The 12,506-nt window shown below is 26.8% G+C and overlaps 2 protein-coding genes across 2 annotated transcripts; both read right to left on the reverse strand.

The window, feature by feature from the left end:
- Positions 1–1,461: 1,461 nt before the first annotated feature.
- Positions 1,462–3,263, reverse strand: LOC132928363 (N-acylneuraminate cytidylyltransferase A). The gene is made up of 5 exons (XM_060992976.1): positions 3,006–3,263; positions 2,780–2,904; positions 2,135–2,437; positions 1,914–2,052; positions 1,462–1,845 (listed from the first exon to the last, which is right to left on the reverse strand). The coding sequence occupies exons 1-5, from the start codon at positions 3,143–3,145 to the stop codon at positions 1,701–1,703; spliced, it is 852 nt and encodes a 283-aa protein (XP_060848959.1). The 5' UTR covers positions 3,146–3,263; the 3' UTR covers positions 1,462–1,700.
- Positions 3,264–4,439: 1,176 nt separating this feature from the next.
- On the reverse strand, positions 4,440–11,722 carry LOC132928362 (lethal(2) giant larvae protein homolog 1). The gene is made up of 20 exons (XM_060992975.1): positions 10,869–11,722; positions 10,461–10,558; positions 10,124–10,208; positions 9,932–10,029; positions 9,718–9,861; positions 9,515–9,653; positions 9,156–9,361; positions 8,939–9,096; positions 8,649–8,860; positions 8,186–8,572; positions 7,817–8,114; positions 7,566–7,722; positions 7,356–7,480; positions 6,984–7,264; positions 6,690–6,907; positions 6,415–6,629; positions 6,240–6,351; positions 5,996–6,156; positions 5,775–5,830; positions 4,440–4,833 (listed from the first exon to the last, which is right to left on the reverse strand). The coding sequence occupies exons 1-20, from the start codon at positions 10,950–10,952 to the stop codon at positions 4,777–4,779; spliced, it is 3,291 nt and encodes a 1,096-aa protein (XP_060848958.1). The 5' UTR covers positions 10,953–11,722; the 3' UTR covers positions 4,440–4,776.
- Between the last annotated feature and the right edge of the window lie 784 nt (positions 11,723–12,506).

Raw genomic sequence — 12,506 nt, forward strand, 5'->3', positions numbered from 1 at the left:
CATTCAAGTCTTAATAACTTAAATCAACAATTATTCTAATATTTAAATATTTAATTTATCAGATATGATCGTAATTTAGGTGGCTTGTAAATACAATTACGATTAATTAATTACTTAGCGATCAAATTACGTTCAATGATGTAACTAAAAATCATCAAACCATGATAAAATTATTCAGAGAAGCTATGTACAATTAATGATTGTATGAAGTGTAAATATTGAACATTTTACCCAAGTAATTAAACATTATTTCAATTATTATAATTTATTCATATATTATGATATACATGTTCTACAGTTTTGTATTTTAATATGTTTTATATAGATTATAGACATAGGTACAGTTACAATTTTATGGAGAAAACAGAGGTGAGAATGAACCCATAAAAAACAAGTGAGGTGTATTTTATTTAGTTACATGAAAACCCATAGCACAAATTGGTAACATTTTTATTAATTATAAATTAGATTTTGATTTTACATGGATTATACAGAATTTATATACTCATGTTGTAAATAATTATGATTATCAATTGGTAAACTGTTAAAATGTTTATTTAATATTATCAATAAGTATATGACTCTGTCAGGAACACACTTTATAATAATAATAAAAAAAAAAATACAGAATTTAGTCATTACATGAAAATTAAATAAGATTTTTATTTAAAAAAATCTTTTTTTTTAGGATTTGTATTCTTATATACACTATACACACAATTATAATTTAAAAGGAATAAAAAAATGATTATTTCAATGATTATCAGAGTTAAGAAAATATAAATAAAAAAAAAAAAATCGTGAGAGCTTTAATAAGCATACCAATAAAAATAACTATTTTAAAATGAATAAATAAAATATTTTTTTTATATTATATAAAGACTTGGAGAGGAACAAGACTTACAAAAAATATTGACATTGTGCTGTCAATATCAACAAATGAAATTGAAACATACATGTGATATTAAACAAAAGGTATATTGTATAGAACACGATTTAAGATATACGATTTAAGGTATATCTTAAATCGTGGTATAGAATAATATATGTTTAGAAAATTGTCTTAGATCTTAAAATTTGAAACTATTAATATGTTTAAATATTAATATTTTAATAATTTAAATTTTATTATTAGTATAACTATAAAAAATATTTTTTTTTGTTCTGTACGAGACTGTAGAAAGTAATATATGTATGTACCTAAATAAATACTTTATCAAAATTAATGTGTGCCCTTTAAAAATCGCCTCCCCCTGTTATCTTGGTCTGGATCTGCCCCTGGTAACTACAGTGATTAAATAGCTACTGATTAAACACCAAAAGGCTAAGCCTTAATATTGGATAAATGTATAACATTTTTATTTTACCCACACTGCTTTTCCTATTAATCCTGTTTTATATTACTAGTATTTTTTTAGATTATTTTATAAAAATAAAATTTAATGAAGGTAATAAAAAAAGTGTGTTTAAAATTAGAATTTTATTCAGTACAAAACTACAAACTCTTTAAATTTATCTAACAAAAATATTTACAAAACAATAAATATGTAATATGTTTATTCCGAATGGAAAATAATTAGGTAAAGTTTATCAATTTTATTTATACAGACAGATATATATATATAAGTTTTAATAATATTAACTATAACTTATAATAAGTAGGTAATTAAAAATTTTATAACTATCATTTTATAATTTGCTTATAAATTGTTGATCGTTTCTTTAGTTCTATTAGTTATATTTTTAGGTTTATCTAGTAATGGAGCTAAAAGGCGAGCGGCTTGTAAATCAAATTGTGTGTCAATTTCTAAACTTCTATTCATTGGTATGACAACTACTCCCAACCTAAAAATTAAATTGATCAAACATTAATAAGTAATTGTAAATAAAAATTCCAATTCTAAAATACTTACTTTCCTCCCTGGAGCTTATTATTTACAATAAGATTTTTGTGTGCAAAATAAAACATGCCATTTTCCACATATTCTCCATCCCAGTCCTGTCTTCTTGGTCTTTTGGTAACATCAAAATTTGATGGTTGCAGTTGACCATCTAATATTAATTATTACAACAATTTTATTTATTTTAATTCAATGTTAACATTATTCATGACAAATCAATAATAAAATTATACCAGATCCAAGTTTCCAACGTAGTTTATGGCTTCGTGTTACAGAAAACACAGATTCAAATTTTTGATTAACTGCCATTTTATATGCTCTAGTCAAATACTCAGGAGTCATAAAAGGTGAGGTACACTGAATGATAGCAAAAATATCCACTTTTTGATGGTACATACTAAATTCTTTAACAGCACTAAGTGATGTTGCTTCATCTGAAGCAGTTTCTGCACTGCGGTGAAAAACTTTAGCACCAGCTAATTCAGCTTCAGCTGCAATTTCTTTGTCATCTGTTGATACCCATACATCGTGAAACACTAAAACAATAAATATAACTATGAATTATGATACATGAGTTTTCCATATTATGACACTAATGTGTATGTTTTTTAAATTTGAAAGCAATTTTTAATCTAATTTGCCTTAAAAAAAAACTATATTCATCGATGCACAAAGATAATATTACCCTAAAGTAGTAGTCAGTAGATAATACTTTTGTTGAAAAAGGTATTATTAGCATTACTTCAAAAATGATATTTTTAATATACAATTTACGTTTAATTTCCAATCAATAGAGATCATACAATTGTTACAAAATAAATAGCTTTTTAATTCCATTAAAAAAAAAAAAAAATCAATAAGCATAATATTGATCATACATCTACAATCATTAATAGTGTCTAGAGATCTTCGAAGAAGTGTAGTGTTTTGTATTAAAGCTAAATTTTTTCTTGGTATTCCTTTGCTACCGCCTCGAGCTAATATTAATGCTACCACATGAGGCCTGCAACGAAAAATATATAAATGGTTTGAAATTTGAATCATAATAATAATCATAAGAGTCATTGAATATTTAAAAATATTTTTTTGTATATCAGTACTTACTTGTAATTAGATAAATGATTTTGTTCATAAGTAATGTGACTCCAGAGTAGATAAATTGGAATCATAAATAAAACAACACTTGCAGATAAAACGAATAATTGAGAAAAAAGAGCCACCCAGTGACTGTTTCTAACAGTCATGGTTTCCAATAACAAATATAACTTTATAATATCCTATAAATAAAATAGTTAATATAATAAATAAATGTTTTTAATATTTTTTATTTTATATGCAGTAAGTATACACTAGTATAACAAACTGCTAGAGTGCACTGTGTGTCAACCCATTGCATTAAGTGGTTGGTATTGACCCATAACAGAGCGCTACAGGGTTGCTATAGAAACAACAGGATGAACAATATACCAGAAAAAAGCCAATTTTTTTTTTTTTAAAAAAGGTTACAAATTGTATTACAGTAAAATTGGTGTTTACAAAGTACATGGGTTACATAAAATTTGTTTTTAAATACAAAACTTATGTTTTAAAAAACTATAAATATAAACTTATAGTAAAAACCATCACCTTTAACATTGTTAATCATTAAGTTATATTAATTTATTAATCCTATTAGTTTAAGGGCCGAAAAGGATTATTAAAGACGTACAACAATTAAGTTGATGTTTAAAGCAATTACAAAGTAATTAATACATATAAAAATTAACAAATAAAAGATAATTTAAACATTATAAAAATCATGTAAAAATATATATAATTATGTTATAAATAATTAATTAGAAATGGTATATAGCCAAAAACATGGCGTATAAAATCTAGTTATATAAAAAATTAAATACACATACAAGCTGGTCTATGACATAAAAATAAAATTTTGTTTAAAGTATTAGTTGAGTAAGTATAAAAATTAAAATAAATAATTGACTAAAGTATATACAAACAAAATATAATAAAAATAATAAATAATAGAAATAGAAAATTCCAGTTGAAAAAGATCTTCTCTTTATATTAGATCTTTTATAATATAGCATAATGAAAAATAATTCACAGTAGAATTAAATTAAATAAACAGAAAATTGACTGACCAAAAAACAAGTTTATAATTGAAAATAGAGGAAATCAAACAATAATTCAAATTTTTGATATAAAAAGGAATGTTTTTGAAGTAAATTTATACTTTACTCAACATAATTGTAAAATATAAAATACAATATTTGAGATTATTTTATAAATATATTAAATTGATAATAATACATTAAAAATAAAGAATTTTTATTTGAAAATAGTTATACACTTTTAGTATGAATTTAATAAGTATAACATATCATTACCTTACTAAAGATTTTATGTATAACCATTCTCAATAATAATTAACTTAAAAATGTACTTTATGTAAAGTTTAATAATATATCAAATTAAGTGCATATTTTGACAAAATAGATTTATATTAAAACATACAACAAATAAAACTTAAAAAAGTTTGTCACAATATAGCGTAATTATTTTTTTTAAATTGTTTGGTTTACTATGCGTAACTAAGGCACCATTAATAAATTTGAGTTAGGAATGGTAAAGTGCCATTTTTATATTATAAATTAGTCAGTGTAAAAATATATAATAGATGTGATAGCAATGTCAGAATGTTACCTTAATAATATATAGGTACAACATTTTATTTGAGTCATATTAAAATTTTTTTTTCTTTGTTAGTAATAAATAACTAAAATTAATATTAAGACATCACTTATTGAATTATATGGCGTGAATTATATAAACATTGAATTAATGTCAATCACACACACCATTAGTTATCACATTATGCAGCTGTCTCTACTTCTAGGTCTTCCATGAGAGCTAAAGGAGCTCTATGTATCTGAAAAAAAATACACATATATAAATATTAAAACGTAATATCAATATAAAACATATTATGTAAGCAACAATAAGAAAAGCCTCTACAAAGGTTGAAATAAAAGTTAATTACATTGATATTTATAAATATAAAATGTCTATTAGTTATTCAACATATTTGCATGAGAGAATTGTAAATTTTATGAAATTTAATAATAAATATTAATAAGTATAAATATTCAATAATGTAACATGGTATATTATTATAAGAGTATCTTATACACTGCTTTAAATTAATTAGACCTTGTGAAACATTGAATTTTAAAGTAATAAACTATAATAATATAATTTCACAAACACTTTACAATTTACCTCTTGCATTAAATTGTATGATTCATTATTAATAAATTATTAATATATTATATACATAAATATTATAATTATATTAAAATACATTTTATATTTAAATTTTTGTTTGTACATTTTTAGTCTCCTCGCACCAATTATAACTAAAAAAATAATTAAATATCTGCAAATAATTATATTATTTTTTGTTTAGTAATAATATGAACTATAATTACTTTCAATTAATGTTAACAATATCATGAAATTGTTAATACATTTATTAACAATAAAATATTTACATTTTAGATAAAAAATAATAACCAAATTGTCTAAATATAATAAATGAACTATTATATGATCACCCACACCAATTATCCATCTTTGTTCATTTAAAATATTATATAAGTTGATTACAGTTAACAATATTTTTGATACTACTTGTAAGCTGGACTAAGTATGTAGCAGAAATTAGCAAAGAGCAATTTGGATGTGCGCATAAATGCACAGACAATTTAAGAAGTTTGTCTAATCTGCATATCACATACAAAAGTAAAAATTAGAAGTGTGAATACACATATTAGCCATCACATAGCCATATATTTTTTAGGACTGGCTAACCTCAAATTTGGACTCTGTTGATGGATCATCTTCTACAACTAAACTTGTGGATATATCTGACAAATGAAAAAAACTATTTAGGTGCGAATTCTAAACTACATAATGATTTAAATAAAAATATTCACTAAAAACTAAATCTATATCAAAATATAAGTAATATTTTCTTTTAACGCTAATTGATACTAGGTAACTAAAACATAAAATTAAAGAAATTTACTTACTGTCAACCGTGATGGTTTCATTAGTAATAACTGTAGTAGAATTTGATGTTTTCACAGTAGTTGTGGTAGTGGATGACAATTCATGTTTAGTAACAGTTTTCTGATGATTATTAACATCAACATTGTTTGATGTTGATGTTACATTTAAATTAGTATTTGAACTAAAAGACAATTACATTTTAATTAACATAAATAATATTCTTGATGATAAATGGAGGGTAAATTAAATTCAATGTCTCCTTACTTTCCCAAATGATCTTTAATGGAGTCTATGGTAATATCACCGACTGAGAGATCATTGCTATTGTTTAATTGTGAATTACTATCACCATTTTCTTGAGTACCATTTGTTAATCCTATAAGATACAAATAATTTTATATAGTACTCATATAATAAATAATATATAAATAATACCTACCATTTACTTTTGGAAAATCTTCTTGTTCGTCATCAGTATAACCATTAATAGGGGTAATAGAACGACTGTTTGATGGTCGATCTCTAGTAGGTAAATTTAAAGAACAATCAACTTGTGTGACACTAGTTGCAGATACAGAAATTCTCTGCAGTTCACTACTTGAATGTAAATATAATGCTTCACCATAACGCGTGAATGCCAAACTTGAAATACCACTATAAATCAAATTTGTTATTAATTTGAATACATGCTTATATAATTATTGAATAATATACTTGATATCTTCTCTACGAATAACTGCAGCATGTATTTGTCTTCGAAGGTCGGGTACACTTAGTACTATTACTTCACCTAAATTAGTTAGACAAAGAAGACAGCTTTCTGCATAATCACTAGTTTTAAAATAAGCCATTGACATTCGACGAACACGAGCACCTTCAGCTGCAGTTAATTTAAGTTTGCATATAGGTTTTAAATTAGGCAAGGAAAATATCTAAAACAATAGAACAAACAAATTTGATAATATTTTATTTTTCTATACATATGAGTTTGAAAAATATAAATTTTACCTTAAATTGTTCTTCCGATGCAATAATGACCTTGTGAGGACCACATATATCTAAAGGTTTACCCGGAGTGCTATTTTCTTGAACTTCAGTAACTGATCGATTTTCTGCATCAATCACAGTAATTCCAATTACAGGTGCACGATGTTTTAACTGAACTTCTTTTCCTAGTTGTGCAGTGACTCTCCTTTCTTTTCGTTTATCACTTGGTGGTATGCTTATAGTAAAAATATACACAGAACCATTGTTCGTACCGGCCCACATCGTCGGAGTAATATGTGAAGCTAAGTTATTAAATAGATATGTTATCAAATTCAACTATTAACATTTTATAAAATATAATGGTATATTTTATTTATTATTTACATAAATTACCTGTTACAATAAATGTTTTTGTAAAACTTAAACAACGAACCATACTTCCCAATGCATCATCAACTGGTCTTGCTTCAATTGCTCGTTCAACAGGTCGTGCTTCCATTGGAGATATAGGTCCAGTACTACATTAAAAGTTATTTTTAAATATTCTGTTAGTAATATTTATAAAAAATGTATGCTATGTAATATTATAACAAAAATACAAACTTTTCTCGTTTCTTGTCAGGTGTAATGCTTGCTCCTTTTTTATCATTTACTATTCTGGTAGAATTTCTTCCTTTTCGAAGTCTTCTAAATGACTCTCTTAATGATTTCTTGAATGATTTTCTTCTAGAAATTGGAGTATCTCCAGCAGTAGACAAATCTATGCATAAATACATAAAACAAAAATTATAATATATTACAACACTTTTAAGAAAATATGTATTCAGAATTATACAACTTAAAATAATTATTACCATTGGGATTTAAAGTACATTTTGTTAAAACAGGAGCTTGTCGATAATAATCATAAAGTACTAAGCCATGAGCAGTACCAGCAGCAATCAAAGACCAATTTGAATGTAAAGCTACAGCTGTAATTGATGCTGGAGGATATACTTGTAAAACAGAGGAAGGTTGAAATCCAGCTTTAAAAGTAAGACAAGTCATATTTTTTCCATTATTATTATTAGCTTCATCTCCAGTTTGTTTTAAACTTAAACGTTCATGACCTTTCCAAATAAAACTTTCGCCAACAACATTCATTTGTATAGCCTAAATAATAAACAACAAATTGTATTATTTTATTACATTAAAATATAATTGTAAAAATTAATAATATTTACCTTTATTTCATTAGAAGAAGGCTGATCATTAAATTTAGTAACTATAACATGACCAGCTGTACCAGCAACAATCATTGTACCAGTTCGAGGACAAAGAATAACTTTTTTAATTGCTAATCGAGGATCATCAGAATAAGGATCAAAATTTCCAACTTTCCTAAATGGTGGCCACTCTTCTTCATCTTCTTCTGGAGCTATACTATTACTAGAATGGTTATCAGCATCATCACCAACTAATACCCATGATGATTTAAACACGTGTATAGGAAGTAATGGAGTAGCATTTGCAACCCATAATTTTACAGAGCCATCTTCGTGACCAGTTATTAAAAGATCTCTACTTTGTTCATCTTCAATGTTAGCTTCACCACCATCAACTGGCCATTCCTTTTGACATTAATTTTAAGCGTTATTCAAATACATTTCATTGGCTTAAAAACTCTTTTAACTAATCTAGACTTACATTTGAAGAAAAATTATTCTCATTTTGTAAGTTTCCAATAGCAATTATGTTATTCCAAAGGTCTTCGTTTAAATCAGATACAAAAGAAGTAAATGTTATAGCACTTGCATGGATGGACACAAGATATGGTAATTGAACTAATGGCCAATCTTCAGTAGATAAATCAATACAAACTATTTCTTCTTCAGCCAGAATCATAAGGAAGCTACAGCCTAGAATAATTTAAAATTTATTTATATAAAAAAAAAAAAATACCCTAACTTACTTTAATAATAACATTATTATAATACCTTTTTCATCAACTGAAGCAGTAGTTGTAAAAAAATCAATAACTTTTGAAGTAAGCTCAAAAGCTACATGTTTAGTAGTTCCCAATCGAACAGTAACTGCATGACGATCACCATAACATGCCCGTGGCATACCACCAGAAAAAATTAGGAATTGTTCACTAATAAAACATAAATCATTAATACTAAATTTAAATATATTTTTAAATATTTTATATACTTGAGATCTTGAGCAGATTGTTGACATATTACTTTAGATATTGGTTTGCATGGAAATGGACCATAAATTGTTTTAGTATTTTCATTTTCATCCGAAGTTTCATTGATTTTCCAAAGTGTTACAGACCCATCATTATGAGAGGAATAAAAGTTTTCCCCATTTTCTTCCCAACATACACTTTCTACTTGTTGACTACTTACAAATGTCTAAAAAAGAAGAAAAGGAACCAATATTAAGAAATACACTATATATATATTGTATAATATTAATACACAAATTCAAAAACCTTAAATTAGTGTTCATGGTAACATAAATATATTTAATTATTAAAGAAATAATGAAATAAAGTATTCTCTTACTTTTACAGCAACTGCGTTTAAGCGATCCCATAAAACAATTAGCCCTCGACTATAAGCAATTAAAATATGATTTGAATTTCCCGGTTGTTCTGCAATTACTTCAACTGCACCAGGATTCTTTTTATACTCATCTGAAACCCTGAACACAATTCAAAGTAAAATTAAATTATATTTTAAATATGCTAATAGTAATTTATACATACTTCTGCATTACAACATCTTGATAAATAATGTTATCTGATAATTCAAATGTTGACAAATCAATAAAAAATATATTTCCTCCTTCAGTTCCAAGTAATAAGTTCTCACAACTAGATTCTAAGCACATTGCCGATATTTGTTTAAGCCTACAAATTATTTAATGTTTTAATTATAAATTGATTTTATTTTCAAATTAAAAATAAACTTAAAACCTACTTTCCCTCTAATAAGTATGATTGAACTTCATCAATGGCCATATCATTTATTTCCCAGTAATGAAGACTATTGTCATCAGACAATGACACCAGGCGACCCTGAAAACAATTTTTTATTATAAATTATAATCATTAGCAAAAAATATACTTTAGTTTTATAATCTTTATATTATAGTATGTATAGTATAATTACTTGATTTGGTACAAATATTAACTTTGTAATTGCATGATCTGAACATGGTAAATGCCCATAAAATTCAACACCAGTTTTACCCAACCTATACATAATTTGTTAAGAAAAATATTTTTATGCATAAAAATTTATTTTTTATAATATAATATAAAAAGTTACAATAATACCTACATTTTATAAAAATATAAATTATTATAAAAACTAAATTTATTTAAAAATTACCTATATAGTATATATAACAAGTATAGCAAAAATTGATTGTAGAATTAAGCGGTCTTAGGAATAACTGAACGTCAAGGGTCACAGAACCAATTAGAACATTTAAGTAAAAGGATACACTTTAATTGATCCAGTTGAAGTTCCAATTGCCATAATACGTAATAATGGGTCCCATGAAAGTGCTGTTGGTTTATTTGGAAACCCATACTGTAGAGTCTGAAAAATCAATTATATTTAGTTCATGTTAATTTAAAATAACATAGTTTAATAATGACAAATTGTTTATAACTCCCATCAAATTGCATATTATTTATTTTAACATATTGAGAATATTTAGTAATAAAACAATCTTAAAAAGTGTTGTATTCAACATAAACATTTACCATAGTAAATTATCAGTAGAAATTAAGCATTGAAAATAGATAAAAAAAAAAAAAACTAGTTAACACAAACCACATTGCTAATTGTTAAACACTAAATGGACAACAAAAATAAAATAAAATATAGTATAAGGGGCTATAATTACCCTTCTGAAAGCAAACAAATCTTTTTGGATCTTCTGCCGCTCAACTGAAGGCTGTTGGCCTTTGCCACGGATAAACTTGAGCATGTTGGTAACAGTCGGTCGTACTTCACCGATCCTATGCAAAATACTGGATATGTCAAAAACACTGTAGTTCAAATACAACCGATAGTGACGTCGTCAGATGGGTATATAAATAAATATCAGGCATTTGATGTACCTTCCCTGTATTCCGTCGTTGGAGACTGCTGGTCTGCCGTCGATGAGTTCAAATTCGATGTATTAGCATTCTCGAGAAACCAATAATTTAAGGTCGGTGTACAGTAGTCAACACGACTATCAACAATACGACCGCTACAACAGTAAACAGACTTCTGCTACTGCCACTACTGCTGTAGTGCTGTCGGTACTCGGTAGGCCTGTCCAAACACGATTACGAAAAAGTGACAAGACTGGGACGATAACAATATCTTGCAGCGCGCGCGCCGCTTACACGTCGACTGTTCAACGTCAAATACCTGGTAACCTGGTACCGATAAACGCGCACCGGTCTGCTGACGGTTTTACTTGAGACTGGTCTTCCGTTGTCGTTTTCCGTCCGGACATAATATAAAATATCAAAAGTCACTACTGTAAGCAGGGCGCGGCAGGTACATGCGAAACCCGTAACCGTTTGGTGCTTTCTGATGACCAGCACCGGGACTCGGGAAGTCGAGACTCGAGAGCCAACAAAATGAAAACACAAAATCGGCCACTATCAGCTCCCCACCACAATACACTACACACGGAACATACGCGCAATAATTATTGTTGTGTATTTGTAACTGGTGTGTCGTTTTTGTGTTTTGTCCATTTCTCTCTCCGTTTTCTTTTTGGTTCAACAACCTCCCCACCGCGCGTTTCAAGGAGGTTGAAGACCTCAGGGCTTGTGCGAGGTGCGACGTTGATTTCTCGACGACGACCGCCTCCACCTAAATGTGCGGTTATAATAGTACTATATTATACTACTATTATGCTTGTAGGTATACCGTATATAAGCTTATAATTTATATTATAGAAAATTACAAATGCACACGCCCGCGTATAATATAATATATATAATAATCATCATTTTATACAACTATACAAGGTGATTCTTTTTACAAACATTACAAACCGATGACCAAATTTTTTCCTGGTAAAAAAGTGTGTAAAAAAATTATTTTTTACATAAATTTAAGTCATTCCAACACTTGCGTCGTTTTTAAATTTTTTTTTTTTTAATGTGAATACCTTACTTTGTTTCTCATTCTGAAGTAGAATATAATTATACTGGAATACTGCTAAGGATTCCGGTAAAGGATGAAGATGTATACATCTTATTTATTATAGATTGTATTTTACAACATTTATCAGTTACCATAAACATTGTCCAAGAATATTATTGTATCATTAAAGAATCACTCTGTATATATCTACGTATATTATGTATATTGTCCCGTGTCCGTTCCGCTATAGTTACCTATAGTACCTACTATACCTATCCATGCCGCAGCTACCGAACAGACGGGTCTTGACGAAACTATACATACAATTGAGTTGGTAGGTATATTATACATATATATATGTATAATAATATATTTATATAATATATCTGTAGGT

The sequence above is a fragment of the Rhopalosiphum padi genome, chromosome 4 (genome assembly GCF_020882245.1).
Source record: "Rhopalosiphum padi isolate XX-2018 chromosome 4, ASM2088224v1, whole genome shotgun sequence".
NCBI lineage: Eukaryota > Metazoa > Arthropoda > Insecta > Hemiptera > Aphididae > Rhopalosiphum > Rhopalosiphum padi.